This window comes from Neovison vison, chromosome 1 (genome assembly GCF_020171115.1).
Source record: "Neovison vison isolate M4711 chromosome 1, ASM_NN_V1, whole genome shotgun sequence".
NCBI classification, from domain to species: Eukaryota; Metazoa; Chordata; class Mammalia; order Carnivora; family Mustelidae; genus Neogale; species Neogale vison.
The window spans coordinates 148,818,074-148,843,963 of NC_058091.1; the positions used below are offsets into that span (position 1 = coordinate 148,818,074).

General features: G+C 46.3%; 2 protein-coding genes and 1 pseudogene across 6 annotated transcripts; 2 read left to right on the plus strand and 1 right to left on the minus strand.

Annotated features, from left to right (window-relative positions):
- Positions 1-660: 660 nt before the first annotated feature.
- Positions 661-7,726, plus strand: ZNF165 (zinc finger protein 165). Of its 5 annotated transcripts, XM_044261091.1 has the most exons (6): positions 671-732; positions 1,870-1,925; positions 4,038-4,521; positions 5,027-5,162; positions 6,748-6,876; positions 6,997-7,726. In XM_044261091.1, exons 3-6 carry the CDS (start codon positions 4,111-4,113, stop codon positions 7,650-7,652), a joined length of 1,332 nt encoding a protein of 443 aa, XP_044117026.1. In that variant the 5' UTR covers positions 671-732; positions 1,870-1,925; positions 4,038-4,110; the 3' UTR covers positions 7,653-7,726. The 5 variants fall into 5 exon arrangements, with proteins under 5 accessions (XP_044117004.1, XP_044117026.1, XP_044116998.1 ...); XM_044261063.1 differs by having other exon boundaries at positions 6,748-7,726; XM_044261077.1 differs by lacking the exon at positions 671-732 and adding an exon at positions 1,344-1,561 and having other exon boundaries at positions 6,748-7,726.
- Positions 7,727-10,247: 2,521 nt separating this feature from the next.
- On the plus strand, positions 10,248-21,602 carry LOC122914435 (zinc finger protein 397-like). The gene is made up of 4 exons (XM_044261053.1): positions 10,248-10,344; positions 17,419-17,873; positions 18,002-18,131; positions 20,053-21,602. The coding sequence occupies exons 2-4, from the start codon at positions 17,475-17,477 to the stop codon at positions 20,988-20,990; spliced, it is 1,467 nt and encodes a 488-aa protein (XP_044116988.1). The 5' UTR covers positions 10,248-10,344; positions 17,419-17,474; the 3' UTR covers positions 20,991-21,602.
- Positions 21,603-24,704: 3,102 nt separating this feature from the next.
- Positions 24,705-25,036, minus strand: LOC122909845 (annotated as a pseudogene).
- Positions 25,037-25,890: the final 854 nt, after the last annotated feature.

Sequence of the window (25,890 nt, forward strand, 5' to 3'; positions counted from 1 at the left end):
ATTTTAATCAATAACCAAGAATTTTCTCGTCAGCACCAGTAAGGTCACATGGGCCCCCGAGAAGATGAGGTCTGCATGATAAAACCCCCCGTTCACACGCCACCCCTCCGTGGAAGGCCCCCTTGCCTTGAGACGAAGCTTTTCCTTTGGCTAAGAACTGCTCGCCCCAGGCCCCTTCCTACGAACGTCCGGGTTCTGTAGCGCTCGGCCTCCTCTCCACTCACTACGGCTCTTGCCGCTTACGCAGTTGAACTTCGGCTGTTTGCCCCCGCACGTGAGGGGAGGTGCCGAGGACGCGAGGCGCAGTAACCCGAAGCTACCGTCAGCATTCCAGACCTCACACTCCGGCCCCCCGACCCCAGAAAGTGCGCGCTTCGGGCCACGCGCCGGCCGCCGTGAGCCCGGGGTGTAACCAGCCCCGCGAGGTCCGGGCGCGGTGCGTGCCCTTCCGTTCGACCCCCCAGATTGAATGAAGTCCAAGGGAGGCCGCGTTCCCCGCCACACAGGGTGCAAGGACCCCGCCCTAGAGCCCCGAGAATTTCAGCAGCCTCGGAAGCTACCGGGAAAACGGGAGTCAGAACGCGGCGGAGACGCCAAGACTTCTGGGAGTCGCAGTCCAGCGCGGGCTGCCTTCTGCGCAGGCTCAGAGCCCACGAGGACGGAAGCTTTAAGAGAGGGTGCAGCGCCGTGCCCCCACCGGAAGTGTCCGATCGGAACCCCCCTGTAGGAGAGGTGAGTCCGGGTTTGAGGACCCACCGGTCCGACCTTTTGTCCCCTCCAAGCACCCAGTCCCTACCACTTTACTTCGGGATTGCTGCAGCCCCGCGACGCCCCGGAGCCGGGACCGCGGAGGAATCCCGAGGAAAAGTGGCGTGGGGGCTCGGCGTTCAGAGTACACTGTGCCCGCCTACTTCCAGAGGGGCGGTGGTTGCCATGGTTACCCGCGCCGCCGTTACGTCACCGCCGCGGGCGGGGCGGAGCGCCGGGCTGGGGCGTCCCGCCGCGGTGCGGAGTCACTGCCGGAGACGGCGGGCCCGGCGGCGGCGTCTGGAACGCGGCTTCCAGCCGCGAGCAGCTGCCGGGGAGCGGGTGCCGACGACCGCCTCTCGCGAGGAGAGTGCCGGCCTTTTCGTCGGGAAAGCGGGCGGCCCCGGCCCGGTCGTGCCGCGCGCTCGCACTGCGTGTGTGTCGTTCCGCGTGTGCCCGGGACGCGGTGGAAGCGGCGGGGACGGCCCGCAGAGCGGGCGGTGGGCAGCCCCGCGGCGTGCTCGGCGCGGGAAGCCCGGCTGCTCCCCCGCGCACCGCGGCGCCCGGCCTCCCGGCACGACCCCTCCCTCCTGCGGGTGCCGGCGGCGTCGGGAGGCCTCTCGGGCTCTGCTCCCGTCCAACGACTGAGAGAACTCGGAGAGCGGGAGAGCGTGGCCCTTGACCTCATGGAGTAACGGTCATTTAGCCAAAGCTAAAAATAAGTCGCGGTGATCTGTGCTGTAGTCACGGGTGTTAGTAGGAATTCCGCTGAGTTGTCACAACAAATACTACCTGCCAGCTCGGCTCTCCCTCGGTATGGCTGTTCATTCCATCTCCTCAGCTTTCCCTTATGCCTTTTGAACCTTGTATTGTCCACCTTAAGGACCAGCACCTCTAAGAAGTATTTGCTACGCCCGCGTGTACACACACACACACACACACACACACACACGTCGTCTCCCTGCCTCTGAACCGTTAGGATGTTTGATACCGCTACCTTACAACTTGTTCAGTCCTTCGGTTTACAGCATTGATCAGCATTTCAGTGTGTGTTCTGTGAAACATTTAGATATTTAAATGTTTTTAATCCACGTGGGTTTTATTTTACCCAACTGATTTTAGAAACTCAAGCACCATTTGATTCCTTGGAGCTGTACATCGGAATACGGATTTTCCAGGTATATCCATACTCACCCAGACAGCCTCCCAAGAATCAGTTTCTAACAAAGTTTCCACATGCTTAGTCAGCTAATTAGTGAGCTGGGAACGCAGACTTCCTTGGAAAACATTGCTGTACAACTTCTAGCCCAGAGTTTGGCTTATATTTAGATTCTTTGTTTTGTTTTGTTTTTTAAGATTTTATTTATTTGACTGAGATCACAGGTAGGCAGAGAGAAAGGGGGAAGCAGGTTCCCTGCTGAGCAGAGAGCCATATGATACGGGGCTGGATCCCAGGACCCTGGGATCATGACCTGAGCAGAAGGCAGAGGCTTTAACCCACTGAGCCATCCAGTCGCCCCAGGATTCGTAATAAAGTACGTATCAGTCCAATGATCCACAATCAGCTGGTGAAATGTGTAGTAGAAGGCGATGCAAGATTAATACTTGCATTCTGCTCTCGCATTCTACGCTTCGCATCTACATTCCTGTTACTCAGCTTTTCATGCAGAAACCAGACATTCCCATGTGCTAAGACTGGAGGAACTGGTGTTTAATAAGACTCACAGTCAACGGATAAGTCCATGGTGCTGGTTTATTATATTTAACTTTCTTGGTGAGATGATAGGACTTAATGTCCAAGATATGAACTGAGCCACAAAACTAGGAAGATAGAGAAGGAACAGTTGGGATAACAGGAAACCTATCTATTTGAGACCTTTGGGGAAGGAACTAGTTAACACTGATTGAAACTTAGTCTCTGGCTCTCAAGGAAAGTTGCCCCGGGGCACCCAGCTGGCTCATTTGATGGAACAGGTGATTCTTGATCTTAGGGTGTGAGTTCCAGCCCCACACTGGGTGCAGAGATTACTCAAAACCTTTTAGGGGTGCCTGGGTGTCTCAGATGGCTAAGCATCTGTCTTTAGCTCAGGTCATGATCCCAGAATCCTGGGATCAAGCCTGCTTCTCCCTCTCCTGTTGCCCCTGCTTGTGTTCTCTTACTCTCTCTGTCAAATAAATAAAACCTATTTTTTAAAAAAAAATCTTTTAAGAAAAGTTACCCTATTAAGAGATTTGTAAGTAATCCTAATTCCAGGTTTTGAATTAATAATTTTGAGCTTGTATTTTCCTCACACTTGTAGAAGTATGGCCTCTCTATGTTTCTCTTTTCATGTTGCAGTCCATCCTAGAAATGAACATGTTAATCTCCACAAACAGTATTTGTCGGGTCATTCTGCTCAGAAGCTTTCCTTGGCTCCCCAGTGCCTAAAAGATAAACTCAGGATCTTGGCATTGAGGCTTTCTATGGTAGAGCCTTTGCCTCTGTGATTTCCTTATACAAACCTATTGAACTTTTTGCTTTCCCACTTCTGTGATCCTACCATTAACCAGTTGTTCAGACTGTTTCCTTGCTTGTAATTTCCTACTTTTCTCTCTCCTTCATCCTATCAAATGCTTTCCATTGTTCAGAAGTTAATTTTTCATGAAGTTTTCCCTGACCATTGCAGCCTGCTTTGCATTTCCCTGCATTGCAACTCCTTTGCATCTCCAACTTTGTGAAGCACTTTATTGTTTTTCTCTGCTGGTCCTTTTTGTCTTTATGACTTAACATATAATTTAATTGCAAGTGACATATTAACGTGTAGCATTGCCTGAAATTTTTAAATCTTATATTTATTGTTTCTACTTTAAAGTATTTTGTTTTTATGGGTGCCTGGGTGGCTCAGTTGACTGAGTCCATCTCTTGATTTCTGCTCAGGTCATGATCTCAGGGTCGTGGGACTGAGCCCAGCCTTGGGCTCTGAGATGAAGCCCGCTAGGGCTCTAGGAGTCCACTAGAGATTCTCTCTCTCCCTCTCCTTCTGTCCATCCCCCTGCTCACACACATGCGCCCTCTCTCTCTCTCTCTCTAAAATAAATAAATGAATTTTCCAAAGAGCGGTATTTTGTTTTTAAATTTAAATTTGAAAGTGTTTTGAGGTAGAAATTATGTAACAATTTTATTCCACAAAATATTTCCGTGCTTTTACATAGAGTAAATGCCAAGTACACTTCTGGGCAATGGAAATGACTATTTCTATGATGTGATCTTTCATCTTCATAGACAGTAATAGTTCTTTTTTATCCCTTAGAAGAGCCCTTGAAATTAAGTAGGACGCTTCACAAAGCAGAAGTGGGTTTCCTGGTAATACATTTCATCCCAAAATGACGACAGAATCAAAGAAAGCTACAGCTCAGAACCTTCAGGAGCATGAAGGGCTTCTGATAGTGAAGATAGAAGAGGAAGATTTTGTCTGGAGGCAGGACACTTCCCTCCAGAGAAGCGACCCCTTTAGGCAGGAGCTCTGCCGACAGCTTTTCAGGCAGTTCTGCTACCAGGATTCCGCTGGGCCCCGTGAGGCCCTGAGCCGGCTGCGGGAGCTCTGCCATCAGTGGCTGCAGCCCGAGACACACAGCAAGGAGCAGATCGTGGAGCTGCTGGTGCTGGAGCAATTCCTGACCATCCTGCCTGAGGAGCTGCAGGCCTGGGTGCAGGAACATGGCCCAGAGAATGGAGAGGAGGTGGTCACTCTACTGGAAGATTTGGAGAGAGGTGCTGATGAAGCAGTAGTCCAGGTACACAGGGAATGGGAGATCTAAGAACTCCACATGGACAGAGTCCCACAGTGGGAGGAAAGGGCCTGAGACTGAGCACCCAGGGAGACCTGCAGGGGCTGTTAGAGCAGTGTGTCTTTCTGTCTCCTTTCCACTGCATTTCATGCTGGGCCACATTTTATTTTATTTTATTTTATTTTATTTATTTTTTTTTAAAGATTTTATTATTTATTTGACAGAGAGAGATCACAAGTAGGCAGAGAGAGAGGAGGAAGCAGGCTCCCCGCCGAGCAGAGAGCCCGATGCGGGACTCAATCCCAGGACCCCGAGATCATGACCCGAGCCGAAGGCAGCAGCTTAACCCACTGAGCCACCCAGGCGCCCCTGGGCCACATTTTACATTTGAGTCAGACTTAATCCGTCCTGTAGTTTTGTATTCCTACAGCGGGTTCTCTTTGTTTTTGGAAGATATTCAAATCCCAACAGGGATTCTCTCACAAGCCCAAATGTACTTTATTTTTCTCAGGTTCCAGTCCATGCACACGAACAAGAGATACTCGGGAAGAAGGTGGTGCCTCCTGGATCGGCACTGAGTGTCCAGTTGCAGCCAGTGGACCCCAAGGCCCTTCGTGGTTCCTCAGCACCCCTTCTGCAGGATGGCGGTAAGGGGCAGTAGCGTGTGCAGTTCGTGGCTGGAGGAGTGGGACTGTGAATGTCCCTTCTCAGAGTTGCCTCAATTACCATACATGGTCCTTTCCTTTATCACCCCATGAGAAGTAGAGAACTTTTCCCTGTGTGTCATTGGCCAATTAAAACAAAAACAGAGAGAGAGAATTTGATTCCTTATCCAGAATATTTACATTTTCCCATTTGTTCTTCATCCAGAATATTTCCAAAACACAGGATATTTTTATGAGTAAACTAAAAGAAAGAAAAATTAATGTGTGAGAAAACATCAGGAAATAAGTAAGCAAAAAAAAAAAAGAGGAAGAAACACATCAAGAGAAATAACACATGTTAGTAGAAAAGCAGATACATAATGATATACCCAGAAGTGGAATGTAATTCACAGATACATAGAACAAGATCCACATTACTGTTTTTTTTATTGTACTTTTGGTCTTTCAAAGCTTTCATGTTGTTATAGGAAGTCAGCCATACTTCTGGTGACTCCCTCCATGGAATAGTCATCACTGTTCTAAAACTCCTCTGTTTAAAAGGGGTTCATGGATTCAGTATTACTTTAGGTGTAAAAGATTTCAAAAATAAACTCAAGAATAAATTAGTTTTGGGGGCACCCTGGTGGCTTGATTGGTTAAGCATCTGTCTTCAACTCAGGTCCTGATCTCAGGATCCTGGGATCCAGCCCCACATCACGCTCCCCTGCTTTCTCCCTCTCCCTCTTCTCCCCCCGCAATAAATAAATTTAAAAAAATTTTTTAAAAAGTCATGATCTTTTAAAAAATAAATAAATTATAGTCAGTTAAAAAAAATACCCAAATTCTGTTTTCCCATTTGTTCTGGAGATATTTCCATCCACTCCATCCAAAATCATATATTTCCCCCAGCCTAAGACCAGCAGTACCTAACCACCTTTCCTGCTATAGCATATTCTAGACAAAGGAAACCCTACAAAAAGAGGAGGTGCTTGATTGCAGCATAATATCGAGTCATAGGCACAGTATAAATTTGTGAGCTGGCAGGAAGGAATTGTGAGGACTTGATCATAAATGGATCCTGGAAACCAGGTGGAGGAGTTCAGGTGTTGTAGAAGAAAAAGAGAAGAAAGGTTCTGAGTAGGATACAGGAGGTGACAGGATTTTAAGGACAGTAAGTCTAGTGAGGGTATTCAGGATGACTAGGAAGAATAGCTCAGAGTCAAGAAAGCAGGAAGTTGTGACAGTCCCCAAATAGGTAGAGTGACAAGGGTAGTGGTACCAGAAATGTGAAGAAGGGGATGTGTTCAGGGCACATTCAGCAGAAAGTACTTACAGAACTTGATTAGCCATGGACATGAAGAAAGGGTAGGTAGATAGATGAGGTTTTCCTCTCCACAGGCATTCTATTTGCTTTTACCAGATTTTCTCTTTTGTGTCCTTGTCTAGCACACCTTTCTCTTGAAAAGCCACATTTTTAGAGTGGCCAGTTAAAGTACCAATATGTAACTGTCTTGGGTATAGCTCAAAATTTTCTTTTCTTCCAACCCAGCAAACAGATATTTACCACGTTGTCTTTTCATTCTTTTAGATAATGAGAGTGAAAACAATGGATTCATGCCAAAGTTGGACATTTTTGAAAAAATGGAATCACAGAGGATTCTATCAGGAAGAATTTCAGGATTCATGTCAGAAGGAACTGCTGAGCCTCAAGACATCTGTAAGTCTGCAGGCAGGCTAAAGAAGCAATGGGAAAAAGAATCAGGGGGTGCTCAGAGACCATCATCTGCTCAGGATGGAGGTTTTAGTAAAATCCTTACCCACAAAAATATACTTACAGGTAGCATTAGCCATGATGGTTGTGAGAGAAGCTTAAACCTGAATTCAAGTGAATTGACACACCAGAAATCTTGTAAACACGGTACCTATGACCAAAGTTTCAAATGGAATCCAGATTTTATTAAGCATCAAAGAATTTATGTTGGAGAGAAAATTCACCAATATGGAACATCTCTCAAGAGCTCAAACCTTATTAAACATGCAGCAATTTTTAGTGGGGAGAAAACCCACCAGTGTAATGAATGTGGGAAAGCTTTTAGACATAGCTCAAAGCTTATCAGGCATCAGAGAATCCACACTGGAGAGAGGCCTTATGAATGTAATGAGTGTGGGAAAGGCTTTGGGGGGAGTTCAGATCTTATTAGACACCAGAGAATTCACACTGGAGAAAGACCCTTTGAATGCAAAGAATGTGGGAGAGCATTCAGCCTGAACTCCCATCTCATCTTGCATCAGAGAATTCACACCAGAGAGAAACCCTATGAATGTAGTGAATGTGGGAAAACCTTCAGAGTGAGCTCACACCTCATTCGACACCTGAGAATCCACACAGGAGAGAAACCCTATGAATGCAACGAGTGTGGGAGAGCCTTCAGTCAGAGTTCACACCTTCGTCAACACCAAAGAATTCATAAGAGGGAAAACCTGTTAATGTAAAGAACTTAAATTTTCATGGAAATGCAAAAGAAATAGCAACATGAAAAATACTGAATAAAAAATATGGAGTGAGATGAATGACTAAAAGACCAGTCTCTCTTTTCTCTCATTCTGAGGCTTAGTGTTTTGCTTATGGTCTTCACCTATTGGGGCGGGGGAATGCTTTCTGTGAGTCAGGATCTTCCTCTCTTCTATTGACTGCTAAAGTCAAGCCAGAAGAGCAGAATTTGGAGGAGACTAATAAAAAGTCTAGTCTATGGCTATGGAGATAGAGAGGAAATAACCATGATTGCAGTATGGAGGGGAAAAGATTCAGTAAAGAAGCTGATCATCAGTATTAGTTAATGATTCTCCTCAAGAGGAAGTAGGCTAAGCCCTGAAGTGGAATAGCTTGAGCAATGAGCAATACAGAGCTTTCAGAACATTCCTTTAAATGAAGGCACAGCAAAACTAAATTAGTCATGTCAAACGAGGACCTGTGCAATGGTGGCATTCCAGTATGTAGACCAAAGTCTATGTCTAGAGATCATGCCAGGAGGTAAACCAGGAGAGAATCCTAGGGAAGAGGCCAGTATCCATAGAGATTCAAACAAGACAGGAGAGAAGTAAATTTTCCAGGAGTTGGAATTAGAGGTAAGAGAAGGTGGTCACATTTAGCACTTGCTCTATAAAGTAGAGCTTAATCTTTTGTCTTAAAATGACCTTTTCTGAATTTCCCAGATCATTTAAAGTCATTTTGTACCTCAACCTCAAATTTGGAGAAGACACTACCACAACTAGGATCTTACTGCCACATATGCCTTTGGCACGTTCCTGGGGTGAGTGGACAGAGACAGGGTTCTCTGGCAAGTGACCATTGTGGAGGAGGGCTGAGGGAATTAGCACTGAAGGTCAGGGTCCTCCAACTGTTTCATGACTGCTGGATGCTCTTCTCTCCATTAAAGACCGTGTAGAGGGCTGGTACCCAAGAGAAGAGTGGAGAGATGAATCCGGCAATTAAGAACACCAGTGATTTCAGGATATAAAGGCAAATCCTGCCCTACTGTCTTCCCTAATTTGAAAATATAAGCAACTACGTAAGGCTTAAATATCCCATGTGTATATAATGTCTTTATCTGAAAACGAGCAAACCCCCAGTGTAGAATTAGGATAATCTAATGTACAAAATCTTTCACTAATAGGCTTTATTAAAAAAAAAAAAAAAAAAAGTCAGCATCTGTCTTTCAATTACCTTGAACTAAAAATGTCCTGATAGCATCGAAGTAACCGCACGTGTGTGGTGTGCGCTGAACGCTAGCTTCCTGTTCCACACGTACCATGCTAATGCTTCCTGTGTCGTGACCGTTCCCAGCGCTGATTATACGCCCCGTTTTGCGGTGAAACCCGAGCTGTAACTGTCCTGCTCGAAATACATGGACAGCAAATGCTGCACCCAGGGTTCAAACGCGCGCTGTTCCGGGCCTCGCGCCTCACCGTTAACCTGGATTAAGTCCCTAACAGTATCACCACGTGACGTAACGCCGAAACGGCCCTCGGGCCCCACAACTTTAAAGTGGGGGGACTTGCTTCGCACGCACGTCGTTAGCCTTTCTGAAGGTGAACGACTATCCGCAACTCAAGACAGCAGCGCCGCCCCTCGGCGGCCACCACCGAGAGGACCGTCGGTCAGAGAGGCCGGAAGTGGCTCTGTGCCCCCCGGGGGCCGCCCCTCGGAGGCCGCGCAAAGGTTACCTCCAACAGCGCGAGGCCACCACCGAGAAGAGCGTCTCCCAGAGAGGCCGGAAGCGGCGCTGTGCCCCCGGTGGCCGCCCCTCGGAGGCCGTGCGGAGGTTACCTCCGGCAGCTTCTCCCCGAAAAGCTGGAAGCGGCCGACTTCCGCGGGTAGTTGCTACCCAGCTAGCGACAGGGTTGTATGGCGGCGGTGAGGGGCTCTGCGTGGCCTGAGGCGGGGACCGCGGCCAAGGGCGACGTCCACAGCGCCCGTCTCTCACTTCTCTGGGGCTGCTGGTGAGTTTAGGAACAATTCCGAGATGGCGATGGCGGCGGCGGCTACGGACCGCCCTGACGGGCCCCGGTGGCAGCGAGCCCGAGTGCGCCCTCCCGCGCGCGTTCGCCTGTGTGCTCCCCTCCGGAGGCGGCTGTGCGAGGCTCGGGCTCCCGGAGAGACAGGACCCTCAGACCTGCCCCTTCATGTTGGGGAACCTCGGCGCCCAGGGTGCCCGTTTTCTGGTCAGGATCAGAAAAGTCTTATCTGTAGATTTGCTTGTACTGCAAAACACCAGCATGTTTGCTTTGGTAACTTTCATTTCATTCCATTTGTAGTCAAGCCTCGCATTCTTTCCGTATTAGAAGTTTTAGTTTGTGCTTCCTGTCACACATTACAAGATTCACCAGGATTCTCGTTTCCCTTTACACTTAATCTTTCAGTGAAGGGTTTTTGCTTTTCTTTTCTCTTTTTTAAGATTTTTTGTTTATTTGGGGGGATGGAGCAAGAGTGAGACACAGCTGACCGAGCCACCCAGGTGCCCCGCATTCAGAGGGTTTCAAGACGACTAGTCGTATCTTTGGGATTCCTGTATGTACAAAATTAAATTTGCTTTTCTCTTGTTAATCTTAGGTCAATTTAGTTATTAGACCAGCCAAAGAACCTAGAAGGGAAGAAGAGAAAATTTCCTGCCCTTAGCTGTACAAGGTAGGCATGTTACATCTACACGTGAGTAAGCTGGGGTGCTGACAGCCAGGTGAGAACATACTTTCTTGCTGGAACCAGAACTTGGCTCATAGCTCAAAAGCTGGCAGATGGCAGGGTCTGAAAATCAGGAACAAGGAACCCACCATGCCACCATGTTCTTACTCTGTTACTTCCCTGTGCTGGGCAACCACTTACTGGAAATGATGGCAGAAGCAAAAGGGAAGAAAGCAACACACTGCCACCACCTTTTTCTTTCTCCTTAGTCCTCAGCAGCTCGAGTTGATAGAATGTATGCCTGTCAAGAAGTGGTGAGTCACCCTGCACTGTGTTTCCACTGACCTGAAATACATATGCACAAAGGAACTACAAAATATGAATTGTGTATAATTTGGTGATTCCTGATGCTTTTATATTTGCATTTAAAACTGGTATTGTCAACATAAGTGAACAGCAAAATTCATCATTAAAATTTTAATTTTTGTTTACTTTAAATGACATTAAATAATAAAAATGCCATGATGAGTCATGAGAAAGCCCATGGTAGGGGATAAATAGGTTTATATTTTAATACCTTTAACAATATGTTTTTCTTCCTTTTTGAACAAAGGGCCCCACATTTCCATTTTACACTAGTCCTGAAGATTATGTAGCTAATACTCCCTATGTGTATTTCTCTAAATACTTGCTTCTTTAGAGCAAACTTTTTATTGGTACTACTTTTGTCACCTAACGTAAACAGACAGCACAGATACAACTTATTATCTGAGACAGATACCTAAGGGAAAGAGCAAAGGATAATTTAAGCATGTCCCGGATTACATACTATGGGTCAACCTAAATCAAGGACCGTTTAACAGGGTCTATTCAAGAGAGATAATGCTAACACAGTAGAAATCCAGGACACAGATGAGAACAGTAGATCTTTGGCAGTGATTACACTGAAAATTATGAGAGCATTAGAGAGTTATAATGTATATAAAACACTTTCAAAAGATATCTTCATTTAATGTCACAACTCATTCCTGTAAGATAGATACTATGTCCCCTGTTCAGAGGTGAAGAAACAGAAGCTCATAGAGGTTAAGTAACTTGCCTGTGATTTAAAATATAACCATGAGACAACTGACACAACTCCATGCAAAAGATGAAGCCTGATTTCCTTCCCCTTGAGTCTTGGCTGGACCTAGCGATATACTTGCAAAAATCAGAATATGGTGGGAGTGGTGGCAGAGACTAGGTCACAGAGAGCACTGCAGCATCCTTGATCTTTTGGATAACTCGTTTTGGGAGAAACCAGCTGCCAAACTGTGAGGACACTCAGGCATGCTGCCAAGAGCCATGTGAGGGAAGCAACTTGAAAGCCAATCCTCAGCTTTCTTCAGATGACTACAGCCCAGCCAAAATCTTGACTACTACCTCTTGAGAAACCCAGAACCAGAACATCCTATGAAGTCACTTCATATTCCTGACCCACAGAAACCATAGGTATGTTTAAGATGGCACATTTGGGGGTAATTTGTTACATAGCAATAAATATGAAGAGGAAATGACCACACTAGAAAGCTTTAGAGACAGAATAAGAGATTTCTCTGCTTGAGCATTGTCCCTAACAGACTCCAGATACTTTGATTTCAAATCCTATTTCCTCTTTACTAGATTACTCACTATAAGGATGAGAAAAGAATGATAAGAATCAAAAGGAGAATCAAAGCAAATGTAGAATTGAAGGATGAATGAACAGAAAAAGTAGTGAATTAGCAAGAGCTATGAAGTGTTAGAGTAAATCTGTCACCATAGGTTAATGCAACATTAAGTGAGGGACTGAGGAGGGAAAGACAGTAGACTGGAGAAAGTGGGGACAATGGCCATTGATAATAAAATGATCCAATAGAAATCTGAGAAAAGAAGAATAAGTAGTCAAATAGAAACCATCAGGAAAGTCTGATTCAGTACTGAACCTGATCCTGAAACAAGCCATGGACAATTTTTACTGAGGGTGAAGACAGATCTACAGTGATTTGGGAATTTACTAAACGCAGAACACCCTCAACATTTCAAGTCATTACAAGGGACTCCAAGGATCCATGTCTCTGTTTCTCATTTGTTGAGTCACAAACACCTTAAGACTGGAGTGCTAAAAGTTATTAAATCAGTGAGAGAGTCCAGTTTCCACATTTCAACAAGTTTTCACTATTACCTGCTGATTCAATAGCTCTCATTAAGGCTGATGACTTGTTATGTAAATGTTTATTACATGTTAGTGAATTTTGTGGAGGACATACACAGGCCACTCAGTTTTCTAAATTCTTCCTCCCCATATGATTCTCCTTCCCTGTCTATTTTAAGGCCCACTGTCCATTTAATAAAGCTCAGTGACTCCCCAGAAAACTTCACTGACCTCCCCAGACCAGGGTAAAAGTAACCAGTTTTAAATTCCTGACTACACCTTTGACGAATACAAAATGGGTGTCAGAAGAAGTACTCTGGAAAGATGGTCTGACCAAAGGTGAATTCAAGGTAAATTGTGCTTCTTAACCTCTTCAGAGGTTCAGGGGACTGAATTTCTAAGATTGATAGTAAAGCTATATTTCCATAAGTCAGAGTTGGAAACTCCAAGACCTGTGGCTCACTATTCTCTTGAAAAACATTACCTGTCAAAGGCAACAAGCTGGGACCTGGAGAAAAGTAGATACATTTGAGCTTATGAGGGAACCACACTGGGAATTAAAAATAGAAGTCATAAATCACAAGGAGTATAATCAAGGGACATAGAACAGGAGACCTAGGAACCAGAAGCTCATCTAGCCTTCAGGCATAGGAAGGCGGATAGCAAGGAGTAAGAGACAGATCTGGAGCCACAGGGAAGATTTTGGCTCAGTAATGATCTGCTCATTCCAATTTTGCATCCATGTCCCCTCCCATCATCCTCAACTGTCCTACCCAGATTGTAACTCTTCTTACCCAGTATCCTAGATTATCAAGTTCTTTCCCTAAAGCTTCCTAGCACGCTCACTTCCTCCATGTTGTGGATGTTTCTCATACACACAGGCCTATACCACTTTGGACAGTATGGTCAAGAACACTTCCAGCACCTTTATAATCTGCTCCTTAACGTGTATCTTGGACCTCAGCCACTAATAGCAACATTCCTAGAGTTAGCTCGGATATGTTTTTCTTTTAGGGCCCAGACATTAGTTTCCTGCTAACATTACTACCTAATGCACTGGCAAAAGTTCTGGTGCCAGGATTCTTGCACCCAGTCTGGCCCCCTTCTTTTACTAAGAGAGGTTATTTGGCTTTTGGAGACTGTATGTTAGGGATCAAGTTTGCTAAAGTCTTCAACTCCTAGTCATCCTCATCTTGAGTAGAGCTGTGGTTTAGGAAGATTCCTCTGAGTGTTCTGGGAGAATTCCTAAGCCAGGGAAAATTTAACATTTAACATTTCCCTGATACAATTGTCACATATACCCCTTACAGACAAGATACATTCTAACACCGCAAAATAAAATCTTGGGCTTGGGTAATGCTTTTGTAAAGCTATAGAGATTTTCCCTCCACAATGTCCTTAAATTTTTCAGGCTTTAATACCAACCAAGCAACAAAAACATTTACTAAGCATTTAATACAACTCAGCATATAATACAAAGAAAGATAAGACAGATCCCTGCCATCCAGATGCTGATATTCCAGAAATAATACTTCTGCCTTTGATGAAGGCAGCCTGGGTACCAGGTAAGAAAGCAGAATTTAAAAGGAAAAAAGTAAAATCAAAGAAAAGCAATCAAATCCAGCTAAAGGACATCTGTCTTGGAGCAAGTGGCTCAGTACAGCACAGAGGATTTAGAGGATCTGGAAGAGAAAGCCAGAGATATACTGCCTTTCCTTCTCTAACCTGAGCTCCTTTCCCACGACGGCAGGTGCTCATTCTCACAAATCTCAAACTCTAGGGGTGCCTGAGTGGCTCAGTCGTTAAACATCTGCCTTGGGCTCAGATCATGATCCCAGAGTCCTGGGATCTGGCCCAGCATTGAGCCCCAGTTTGGGCTCCCTGCTCAGCTGGAGGCCTGCTGCTTCCTCTCCCACTCCCTCTGCTTGTATTCCCCCTCTTGCTGTCTCTCTCTCTCTCTCTATGTGTCAGATAAAATCTTTTTTTTAAAAAATCTCAAACTCTGCCAAGACGTTCAACACCAACCTCACTGTTCTACCACCAGTCTTCAATTCAGTCAGCCAGCTTTCCAATACATCTCTCTTCTTACAAGGGTGACCTGCATTGTCACAGCTCATCTATGTGTGCCTCCTCAACACTGAAGTCTTACTCATTTGTTACCTTTTAGGCAGTTTCTCTGCTAGTCCTTTAAGTTAGCAAAGCCCATCAGTGGTTCTCTGCTTCCCACTTAACCCACCACCTTAAAGAACTTCCAGAGTAGAAGCTTCTTGTATAAGCCCCTGCACATCAGCTGTTCAGCTTTTCCAGTACCCTGTTCTTTACCTGGGATTTCAATTTGCTTAAACTTTTTGGAGTGTTCTGTTAACATTCATTCTCCACAGCACTCATGCAGGAGGTAAACTGAAACCTGGAACAAATTAATTACCCCTTTGCACAAGACACAGTAGCTCAGTAATACAAAAATGAAGAGAATAACCTCAAGGAGCTCACTGCCTAAAATAAATCCAGTTACTAAGTGATTTTTACTGTAGTCCATATGAAAATAACAAGTTACTAATCGTTGTAACAGCAATGCGGTATTTCCTAATTGATCAGAACACGTCTATGAAGGTCTGTCCTCTCCGATTTGTAGGGGAAATGACTTCAGACGAGTTCCGCTAATAATCGGATAACTCAAGATTCCAGTAGAAAGTCTGCCCGACTCCATAGCAGAAGCTGGGAAGCAATGCACTGCAAGCCTAGGCCAGAACCGTCTTTGGGGCGCATACACTGGGACCCAGCGGCTCCTAGCAACACTACACCCTCTGGGCGCGCAGTTCTACTGTACACATGGATACGGGTCACGCGCAAGTCTGTCTTGAATTCAGGACACACATTAAACCCAGAAATGACGTCACTCTCGCTCACGCAGTGGTCTCCAGCATGGCCGCGCGGCAGAGCAGGGTCGCTCGCGTCCCGCCCGCGGCGTGCGGAAGCCAGCGGGTCCCCGGGCTTCTTGCTCCTTCCCGGGCCGAGACCGGACGCACGGCGGACCTCGGCTTGCCCGCGGGGCAGGTGTGTCCTCGGCTGGAGCGCGGGGTTCGCGGCGGGGGAGGCAGGAGCGCGAGGTTGCGGCGCCCGATCCCCGTCTTCACCCAGACGGCCCCCGCCCCTCGCGTCCGGACCGCCGGTCCCCTCCACGTGCCGGCCGACGGCTCTACGCCCCCGGCGCCCCGGGAGGCCTCGTCTCCGCCGGAAGCGGCGCAGACCGGGCGGGATTGGCGGGCGCACCTCTGCCGGCGGCCGGGCCCGGGTAACACTCGCGTTCGGGGACCGCGGCGCCGTGGCCCGGGGCCCACCTCCCGTCTTGGCCCGGGCGGCGTGTGCGCGGGCCTCCCCGGGAGTCCGGCCCCTGCGGCGCGCGGACCGACAGCCAGAGCTTCCGAGTGCGGGCCGCTGTGTCCGCTCGTCGGCGCGGGGACAGCGGACGGGGCTGGCGCGGTCGCCGCACTGTCTCGGTCTTCGGAAGGCGGGGCCTGCTGCGAGTCGTGTCCTTCGCTCGGATTCCTAAAACCGGCTTTCGGGCCAACCCTCCGCAGAAGCCCGTCCCCTGATCCTTAGGCCCGGGGAAGGGAAGGTGTGTGTGAAGGATGCCGAGTGGGTCGCAGGTGCGAGGCGCAGAGAAGACACGAGCGGGGCCTCCGTGTGTGGTCCCGGGTTCTGTGCGGGGAAACCGAGGCAGACGACGGTCACGGCGAGAACTGCAGCCTGCTCCGAGGCCTTGCCGTGGGGAGGGCGGGGGGCCGGGATCGAATGCTGTCCGTGGTCACTCTCAGAGCGACGCTACCCGGAGGGTTTAGCCGACCAGTGACTTTCCTGGTCTTGCTACTACGCTGTGGTTCTGTAAGACGTTAATGCTGACGGAACCTGGGTGGACGGTGTAGGGAGTTCTCTGCGCCGTTTGGGGACGTTTCCTTTAATTCAAAACTATTTCAAAATAATGCATGTTTTAAAAGGTAAGATTTTTACAGAGGGGGGAAAATAGAGGTTTAGAGAGATTAAGCCACGACACGTAAGAGAACAGGACAAGATTCTAGCGTGGGTCTTCCGGAATCCACAGCCCTTGTCCTTCACCGCAGCCCACTGTGCTGACGAAGCGGTGGTGCACATTTAAACAGATAGGCCCTGCTTAATCTGCTATTACATGGAAGACTGAAACCATCTACACCCACACAGCCTACTACCTACCTAGGTTAAGGTGACTTAGCTATTCATTTGTCTACACTAGGTATGACATTATTCCACTATCTTTATCAACATGACTTTAGTATTGTAGGAAATTCTTGCGGTAGAAGATCAAGTTGCAAATAATATTTGTTTCGAGAAATTACCCCTCAAAAAATCCACTTGAAAGAATATCAGACTCCCAAATTTAAGTGGATAGGATCCAGAAACTCTCAGCTGAAAACCTTCACCTTGTGTCCATCAGTTCTAAACTATTGTGTCATGATCCTTCCCCAATCCTTACTCTGCTTTGAAAGATCTGCCTTAAACTCCGAAACCTCATAAATATCCTGACTCTGCCTTCCTCCCTGCGACATACTACGTAGACTCTCAAGGTAGTGCTAGCATTCGTAAGAATAACTTCACCTTAGCCTAATCACTGGATTGTTTTGCTATTATTTTTGGAAAGCAGGGGTCCAACAATATTCTCGGCATTATGAAAAATGCTCTTTCTTGACCTTCCTTCTACTTAGAAAACGGCTGGAATGACCTTAAGCACATTTTTTAAAATTTTCTTTAAATTTGGGTGAAGCTTTCTTGCTCTTCTGAAACACAAGCATTAGACTTAGTGAGTTCAAGTATTTAATCAGCCTGTGTGTATGTGTGTGTGTTTCTGTCTTTAACTGTGGTTTCTATAACCTTAGGAGTGTGCCCTGAAAGATAACACTTGTTCTTGTCCTCTCTGACCATTGGAGTTGGAATGGCTGCAGTGTTCCTTCCACGGGCTCCTGAAGAGCCAGAGGGGCTCTTCAAAGTAAACAAAAAAGAAGGTCCTGCCGAAGTTCAGGGATCTGGCCCACAGGGCAGCAGCCCAAATAGCCAGGAGTTATTCCGCCAGCGCTTCCGACAGTTCTGCTATAAGGAGACTCCTGGACCCCGTGAGGCCTTGAGCCAACTCTGGGTGTTCTGCTGTGAGTGGTTAAGGCCTGAGATACACAGCAAGGAGCAGATGCTGGAGCTGCTGGTGCTGGAGCAGTTCCTCACCATCTTGCCCGAGGAGCTCCAGGCCTGGGTCCAAGAGCATCACCCGGAGAGCGGGGAGGAGGCCGTGGCTATGCTGGAAGATCTGGAGAAGGAATTGGATGAACCAGGCCAACAGGTAGAAAGGGACCTGTGCTCAGTGGGGGAATGGTTGGGAGTGGGCATCCAGGCCGATCCTTTATGGGCTCTCGGGATCATGTACACTGTGGGCCCTTCAGATGCACAGATGAGCCTACTTGTTCTCAGGTTTCAACCCAGACCTGTGCACAGGAACTGCTTTCTGGGACATCAGCACCTCTGGATCCAGCTAAGGAAGCAACATATCTTCAGCCTCAACCCATGGAGATCCAGGACCCTCAACACCAACAGGACTGTGGTTAGTGTTGACACTTGGGTCATATGGCTCCCCTGGAGACCTTAGAATCATTCGTCCTTGTCACATAAATATTGAGTACTTACTCTGTGCCAGGCACCATGGAAGGCACTGGGTATGGTGAACAAGGCAGACATGATCCTTGCTTTCATGGAGCTTACCAAATAAATGTACCATAACAGCTTGTATATGGGGGAAGAAGAAGGCAGTCAGAGAAGGCCTTTTTTGAGGAAGTAACATGAGAGCTAAATCCCAAAAGTAGAATAGAAATTAGCCAGGTGAGTCGGAGAGGGGAAAGCAACGTAGGCCTAAGAGCATGTGCAAAACAGATGGGAAAGAGGTGCGTTGTCAGAAATTATGTTTCTATGCTATGATATTTTTAAAATAATAATCCAAAAGTTTTTTCTTGTGCTGATAGGAATTTTAGTCCTATTGTATGTGCAGTGATGTTTTGGGCCCCATCCTACTGTTCATTTTATATTTGCTAATGGCTCTGAAAGATGATGTTCTTTCATTGTTTGTTTGTGTTTTTTTTTTGAAGATTGTATTTATTTAGGGACAGTACACTCGAGCACGTGAGCAGGAGGAAGGGCAGAGAGAGAGGGAGAAAGAGAATCCCAAGCAGACTCTGCACTGAGGGGAGGCCCAACATGGGCATCATGACCTGAGCCTTGCATGGTTGAGGCTGGGAGTCTGGGAATCTGTCAAGCCTGAAGCTACACTCTGGGCCATTGAGACTCCCCGGGCAAATGGTCACCAACACAAAGGAGGGTTTCTAACAGACCCAGACCCCCATCCGTCCTGACCCAAGAAAAGCACGTCGCCATGATTCCCCTGCCTGTCTCCTACAGAGGTGCCCCTGAGCAGGGTCCCAACACCCCATCCTCCCTGGTGGGCAATGTGGTCACATCCTCAATGGTCAACAGTTTCTGAAAAAAGGTGAGATTGTCCCACTCAAGGCATATTCTCCCTGAAGTAATCCCATGTTAGGACCCAGGGTGAAGGGCATTATTTGTAACCACGTAGGAGTAATGCAGGGAAAAGTGATATGCTTTTAACTCGGTGGGTGGGGGGAGGCCTGGCAATGGGAGGAAAGACAGGTATAGAGACAGCGGAAGACAAAGGAGGCAGTTTACTTCCGCTCTCAGAGAGTTCCCTCCTGCTGCTTGGCCACGGCTCCTTTCCCTCTCCTCCCACAGTATCCTTTTGGCAGTTGCGCATGCCTCTGCCTGGGGTTGGATCTGATGGAAGCTGCCTCCTGGGTCTTCAGCTCTCTCCATACTTGTCTTTCCTCCCATTGCCAGCCCCTCCCCCTCCATTTAAAAGCCCAGGAGTAGAGTGTAGCTTCAGTTTTCACAGATTCCTAGATTCTCCTTTATTGGTAGAGTACAAATATCTTCGGGGCCCAATCAGTTTCTGTTTGTCCCTACGTGATAACATCCTTTTGTGCCCCATGTTTTTAGACTCTGATCTACTTGTTCTGCATATCTGCAAATAGGGTACTTTCCTGTGCTCCAACCCCTCGTTTTTTGGTTCTCCCTGAGGCCTCAGAGCACCTACACAGAACTGCTTCACAGCTCCACATCAGCACTGGCCCCCATGGCTTCCTTTCTGCTCCTCCCACGGGCCTGTTCCTTGATCTCTCTCTGCTCTGCTCTACCCTTCCCTCAGAACCTACTCGCATCCCAGATCTTTTCTTCTGTTGGTGACTGACTCCTCCCAAACTTGTCTCCACTCTGCTCATATCATGCCCGACCAGTCCAGACACTGCCAGTCCTCTCTTCTTTGCAGTCTCCCACTTTCTTCCTCAAATGTTGTCAAACTGTTTTGCTGGGAGACTTAAGCTGTGTGCTTCTATATACATGTTTAAGTTTATTTCCTGTATATTTCACCGGTAACTTGAAATCTATCGTTTTTGTTTCAGATGATGTGATCGGAATTGAGAAAGAAGAACTGATTCAAAAGCAGAAGTTTACTATAGATATGGAGTCTCCCAAAAAGTCTTCTGGCCAAATGAATGGAAAAGTCCCTGAATGTGGAGAAACCCAAGAACATGAAGGAGGGACAAAAAGATATCAGAGAAACACTTCAGCTGAGAGAAGATGTAAGTGTGATGAATGTGGGAGAAGATTCACTCAAAACTCAAGCCTCATTAGACATAAAAGAATCCACCCTGGAGAAAGACCCTATTCATGTAACGTGTGTGACAAAACTTTCATTCAGAGCGCACAGCTTATTGACCATCAGAGACTACATAACCGGTTAAAACCCTATCGGTGTGATGAGTGTGGAAAAGCCTTTTATTACAGTTCACAGCTTGTTCAGCATCAGAGGACCCACACTGGAGAAAAACCGTTCCAATGCAATGAGTGTGGGAAAGCTTTTCACTACAGCTCAGGCCTTGTCCGACACCAAAGGACCCACACAGGAGAGAAGCCGTACCAGTGTGGCGACTGTGGGAAGGCTTTCTGTCTGAGCTCACATCTGATTCAGCATCAGAGAGTCCATACCGGAGAGAAGCCGTACCAGTGCAGTGAGTGTGGGAAAAGCTTCAGCCAAAGCTCGGGCCTCTTCCATCACCAGAGAATCCACAGTGGGGAGAAACCCTACGAGTGTGACAAGTGTGGGAAGGCCTTCAGTCACAGCTCGGCTCTGGTGGGACACCTGCGCATCCACAGCGGAGAGAGGCCTTATGAGTGCGACGTGTGCAGGAAAGCTTTCAGTTACAGCTCACATCTTCTGGGACACCGAAGAATCCACACTGGAGAGAAGCCCTATGAGTGTGATGTTTGCGGGAAAGCTTTCCGGCGGAGCTCACACCTCATTGTACATCAGCGAGTCCACGCTGGAGAGAAGCCCTAGTAATTGTTGGTACTGACCAGCAATTCCGCAGAAGGCCAGAAAGGCACAGCCAGCAGAGGACACCACCGTGACAGTGGCGTGGGGAATTCTGTGATCACCACTGCACTTTTCACGGTCATTAGAAAAGACTTTTAGAGGCTGAGCAGGTTATCACCTCTCAGCTTATCAAACAAGCACATCCTCCCACATCTTAAACATCCTTCTCTGAAGCAGCGGCTCGGGAAGCCTCAGTGATCCACGAGATATGTACTCCGCAGTCGCAGAGATGGCAGCGGTCTTGGAGACGGAGTGTTCCTCTCCCTTCCCTTCTTCCCCCTATTTTGTTGGGAATTAGAGTAATGATCTTGCATGAGGTGTGAATTTAGAGTTAACATCTCATCTGCATTTTAAAAATCCTGAATTTTAGATCAGCTTGATAAAAAGCAGCTTATCAATTATCTACACTGAAAACATTGTGCACACAAAACCCACTCTGTAATCTGGGATGAACGACTCATGTAGATGGGAAAGTTCGGTGGGGCAAGAGGATGGACGACGTACGTTCCAGTGTGACCTTTCACATCTTCCACCAGAGGTGCCAAACAGGCCAGTGGGCTATATTGGGGAAAAATAATGTGTATTTTTCTCACATGGTATTTTTTTTCAATAATATATAAAATTATTTCAGTTTTTTAAAGCTCCTTTTTTTTAAGGTTTATTTATTTAGAGAGGGAGAGAGAATTTCAAGCAGACTCTGCACTGAGCGCAGAGCCCAGTGCAGAGCTTGACCTCATGACCCTGAGATCATGACTTGAGCCAAAATCAAGAATCAGACACCCAACTGACTGTACCACCCGGGTGCCCCAATTATCTCAACTTTTTAAAAATCTGGCAATTTCACATAAAATTTGACTTTCCGGATTCTCTTACAAAAATGCATGATGTGGCAACACTAGAGGGCATATTCCCACAAGGCAACAGTTGACTGGGGCAGATTATCACTACTGTGTGTTTAGACCTGGTCCACTGCCACACAGCTTCCTGCGGTCTCCCGCCCCTCCCTCCCCCTACCTGTGTGAGCCCTCCCCTGCCCTAAGGGCTTCTCAGGGGTTTGTGGGTTCCAGGCCAACTTGCCACCAAGATTTACACCTTAATTTTATACACCGCCCCCCAATAAGATTTTCTGTGAAGAAAGGGCTTTCTAACAACAGCTTGAAGATTTAGATTAAAAAAATAAAAGTGTGCACTTGTGCACCCGAAGGTAGAGGAAAGCCACTTTAAATTTTTCCTTAGACAGAATGTATAGGTAATTATTGAAAGTCAGCTGTAATAGCTTCAAGCCAAACCCATGGAGACTAGTTCTTTGGGTGAGATGAAGACACAACAACCGTGTCAGGGTTGGACACTAGCATCAAAGTCAGTAGGCCTGGGGCAGAAAGTGGGGGTGCAGCTCAGAAAGAGAAGCTTTGAGATTTGAAGCATTGGGTGACAGGAGCAGCTGTGGGAAGGCTGCGGGATGAGGCCCAAATGGGAGACTGGGGAGAGGTGAGAAAAAAAGGCTACAAATACGGGAGGGTCTGGGATAAACAGAGGGAAGGAGAAAGGCCAGAGATGCCAGGAAACCAAATTACAAACAGGAAGCCAAAGCAAAGGTAGTGAAAACATTAAGTGAGAAAGCATGATTTAAAGAAATGTGAGGTGGAGGGACGCCTGGGTGGCCCCGTGAGTTAAGCCCAGGCCAGGTCAAGGATCCTGGGATTAGGCCCCACATTGGGCTCTCTGCTCAGTAGGGAATCTGCTTCTCCCTTTCCCTCTGTGCTCTCTCTCTTGTTCTTGCTTTCTCTCAAGCTAATAAAGCAAATAAAATATTTAAAGGAAGAAAGGGAGGAAGGAAAAAAAAAAAAGAAGGAAGGAGGGAGCGGGAGGTTGAAAGGCTGGAGGTAGGAGCACTGAGTATTAACTGACCCTCAATTCTATGCCATGTGGGCCAGATGCCCTAACACGAAAGACCATCACCCAAATCTGAGTTCACTGCTGTTTCTTTGTATCACTCAGGACCCTGCCCCTGCATGCGTCTCTGAGTGTTGGGACACAGGACACCTCTCTTTAGATTTAGAACATATATATGTTCAATCCTGCTCAGTCTGGACTCTGGCCTTCTTAACAAAACCAGCCAAGCAGGAGGATTCTCCCCCAGGAGCAAGAATACATTTCTGGTGGGACCCCTGGGTGGCGCAGTCGGTCAAGTTTCCGACTTGATTTTGGCTCAGGTTATGATATCAGCCATAATACCATGAAATATCAGGCTGATACCATTTCAAGTCATGAAATTGAGCCAAGCCTCAAGTCAGGTGCTGAGCGTGGAGCCAGCTTAACATCCGCTCCCTCTGCCCCCAACCCCAACGCCCTGGCTAGCCCATGTGCACACTCTGTCTCTCCCCTTCTCTAAATAAATTTTTTTTTTAAAGAAGTCATGCTTGGGGTGACTGGTTGGCTCAGTGGATTAAACCTCTGCCTTCGGCTCAGGTCATGATCTCAAGGTCCTGGGATCGAGCCCCACATCAGGCTCTCTGCTCAACAGGGAGCCTGCTTCCCCCTCTCCCACTCTGCCTACTTGTGATCTGTGTGTGTGTGTGTGTGTGTGTCAAATAAATAAATAAAATCTTTTAAAATTAATTAATTAATTTAAATAAATAAATAAATAAAAAGAGTTCATGCTTGGCCTCTTTGGGAAGCAGGTGATTTACCCATTCCTCCTAAAGAGGAAAGTGTGTTGTGAGATAGAAATACCCATTATAAATTAATTCAATGATGTAGCAAAAGGGAAGTCCTTTGCAAACTCTGACAATCGTGGCTGCCATTTGTTGAACACCAGCTGTGTCCAGCATCAAGCTTGTTGCATCTTGTGTAAACGTTCCAACTCATTTGTAGGGTACTATTTATTATCTCAAACAATGTGTCAATGTAAGCCTTATGAAAGGCTAATAACAAATGAAAAGTTTTTAATACACTTAAATATTAAACAGCCTATAAAAGTATTTTTAGAATATAATAACTATGTATAACAGATTTAAAATAGTGGAAGTTGGAAGTAATAAAATGTTAACAGTGTATTTAGGTAATGAAGAGGGAGTGATTCTCACCTTTTCTTTCTATTTACCTGTATATTCCAATGGAAAAGTTAGAATTCATCATATGCATAAATAAATACTTTTTAAAAATTAAAATACTACAGAATTACTTGAACCTTTCTGGAGATGATTCTTTGGTAGCCTTTTCAATTATTTTCTTTAGGACTGGCCTATTTTATGTTTTCTGCCTTTTTAAAAAATATTTTATTTTTAAGTAGTCTCTACACCCAACGTGGGGCTTGAACTCACAGCCCCAAGATCGAGAACTGGACTCTCCACCAACTGAGCCAGCCAGGTGCCCCATAGATTTTGTTACTTCTTGAATGAATTTTGGAATTAAAGTTTCTTTCCCCCACCAATTTCGTTGAGATTTTTTAAAATTTTGGTAGCAGACGTCTTCATCTGCTATTTGTCATTTACAATTTTTAAATGTTTTTTTTTCTCAACTGGATTTACCATAGGTTTGTGGGGTTTTTTATGTTTCCTTTTTTGGTTTTTTAGCTTGAATACCATTAGTTTTTTTTTATAAAAGAGAGACATGAAAATTATTTACATGATGAAAGGTTTCACTTTACTGGAATGGGCAGCTTCACTTCGTGCCATTTTAGCAATGATTCCAGTCCACGTACTTTCCGATGTCACAGTCTCAAAATAAGAAATAATCCTTGTCATCTAGAACTGCTTTGGTGCCTCCATATTCTGGGTGAAGAATTTTTTCTCCAACTTTCACACTAACTGGTTGAATCTCTCTACCCTTTCCTTTAGAGCCCGATCCAACAGCTACAAGTGTTGCTTGCAACACTTTTCCTTGAGATTTTTCTGGAAGCATAATACCTCCTTTGGTACAGTTTCAGCTGCACTCCTTTCAACTAAAGCTCCATCAAAGAGGGGAAGAAACTTGCTAAATGCCTGCCTTGCCATGACTCCGGCTACCACCACGGTTCTTACAGGTTTGTGGTTTTTAATAAGCTTGTTTAATAGGCTTGTTTTTAACAGGCTTGTTTATAAATGTTTCATTCCTGGATCTCTTAATGTCACCTTTTCTGTGTTCTAATTCATTTGCTTATTCTTTTATCCCTATTTTTCTAACCTTTCCCTTGGGGATTTCCTTCTCATCCTTTTTCTAATTTCTTGAGTGCTTAGTTCATTCGTTTTTCTCTTTTTAAATTTTATTTTTTAAGGTTTTACTTATTTATTAGAGCACAATCAGGAGGAAAGGCAGAGGGAGACAGAAAGGGAGAAGCAGACCGCTGCTGAGCAGGGAGCCTGACATGGGGCTTGATCCCAGGACTCTGGGATCATGACCTGGGCCAAAAGCAGATGCTTAACCAACCAAGCCACCCAAGCACCCCTCTTTTTTTTTTTTTTTAATAATTAAAGCAAGTGAGAATATACATCCATCAAACGCTGTTATTTTTAACAATATTATTTGTGGGGTGGTTTTTTGTTTGTTTTTGTTAGCTTTGAAAGATCTGAACAGAGAAGAAGAGGGCCCTGGGTGTCATAGCCAGGCTGCCTGCTTATGTCTCAATCGTGAAGGCAGAGAGACTCTACCCAGGTAGAGGAAGGACGTCACCAAGTCAAGGACCAGAGCCAGGGTTTTACCAGGAAGCCTCATTCTGACTGATGCGCAGCCACTTACGTTTCCACAGCCAGGTGCTCCAAGGCTCTGGCAAGTGGATTGTCTGAAGCTGATGGCTGCCTGGAGCTGGGGGCATCCCTGAAGAATATTCTGGATTCCTTAAGAAGTTCAGGACCTGGAGCAGGGTTTGTGTTTGGAAACTGGTGAG

Excerpts from the sequence above, each read along its gene's own strand:
- LOC122914435 (XM_044261053.1), top strand. The coding sequence starts at position 17,475 with ATGGCTGCAGTGTTCCTTCCACGGGCTCCTGAAGAGCCAGAGGGGCTC. Across the intron at positions 17,874-18,001 it reads TGGATGAACCAGGCCAACAG|GTTTCAACCCAGACCTGTGC; the intron begins GTAGAAAGGGAC and ends ACTTGTTCTCAG. Across the intron at positions 18,132-20,052 it reads TCAACACCAACAGGACTGTG|ATGATGTGATCGGAATTGAG; the intron begins GTTAGTGTTGAC and ends TTTTTGTTTCAG.
- ZNF165 (XM_044261069.1), top strand. The coding sequence starts at position 4,111 with ATGACGACAGAATCAAAGAAAGCTACAGCTCAGAACCTTCAGGAGCAT. Across the intron at positions 4,522-5,026 it reads CTGATGAAGCAGTAGTCCAG|GTTCCAGTCCATGCACACGA; the intron begins GTACACAGGGAA and ends TATTTTTCTCAG. Across the intron at positions 5,163-6,747 it reads ACCCCTTCTGCAGGATGGCG|ATAATGAGAGTGAAAACAAT; the intron begins GTAAGGGGCAGT and ends TCATTCTTTTAG.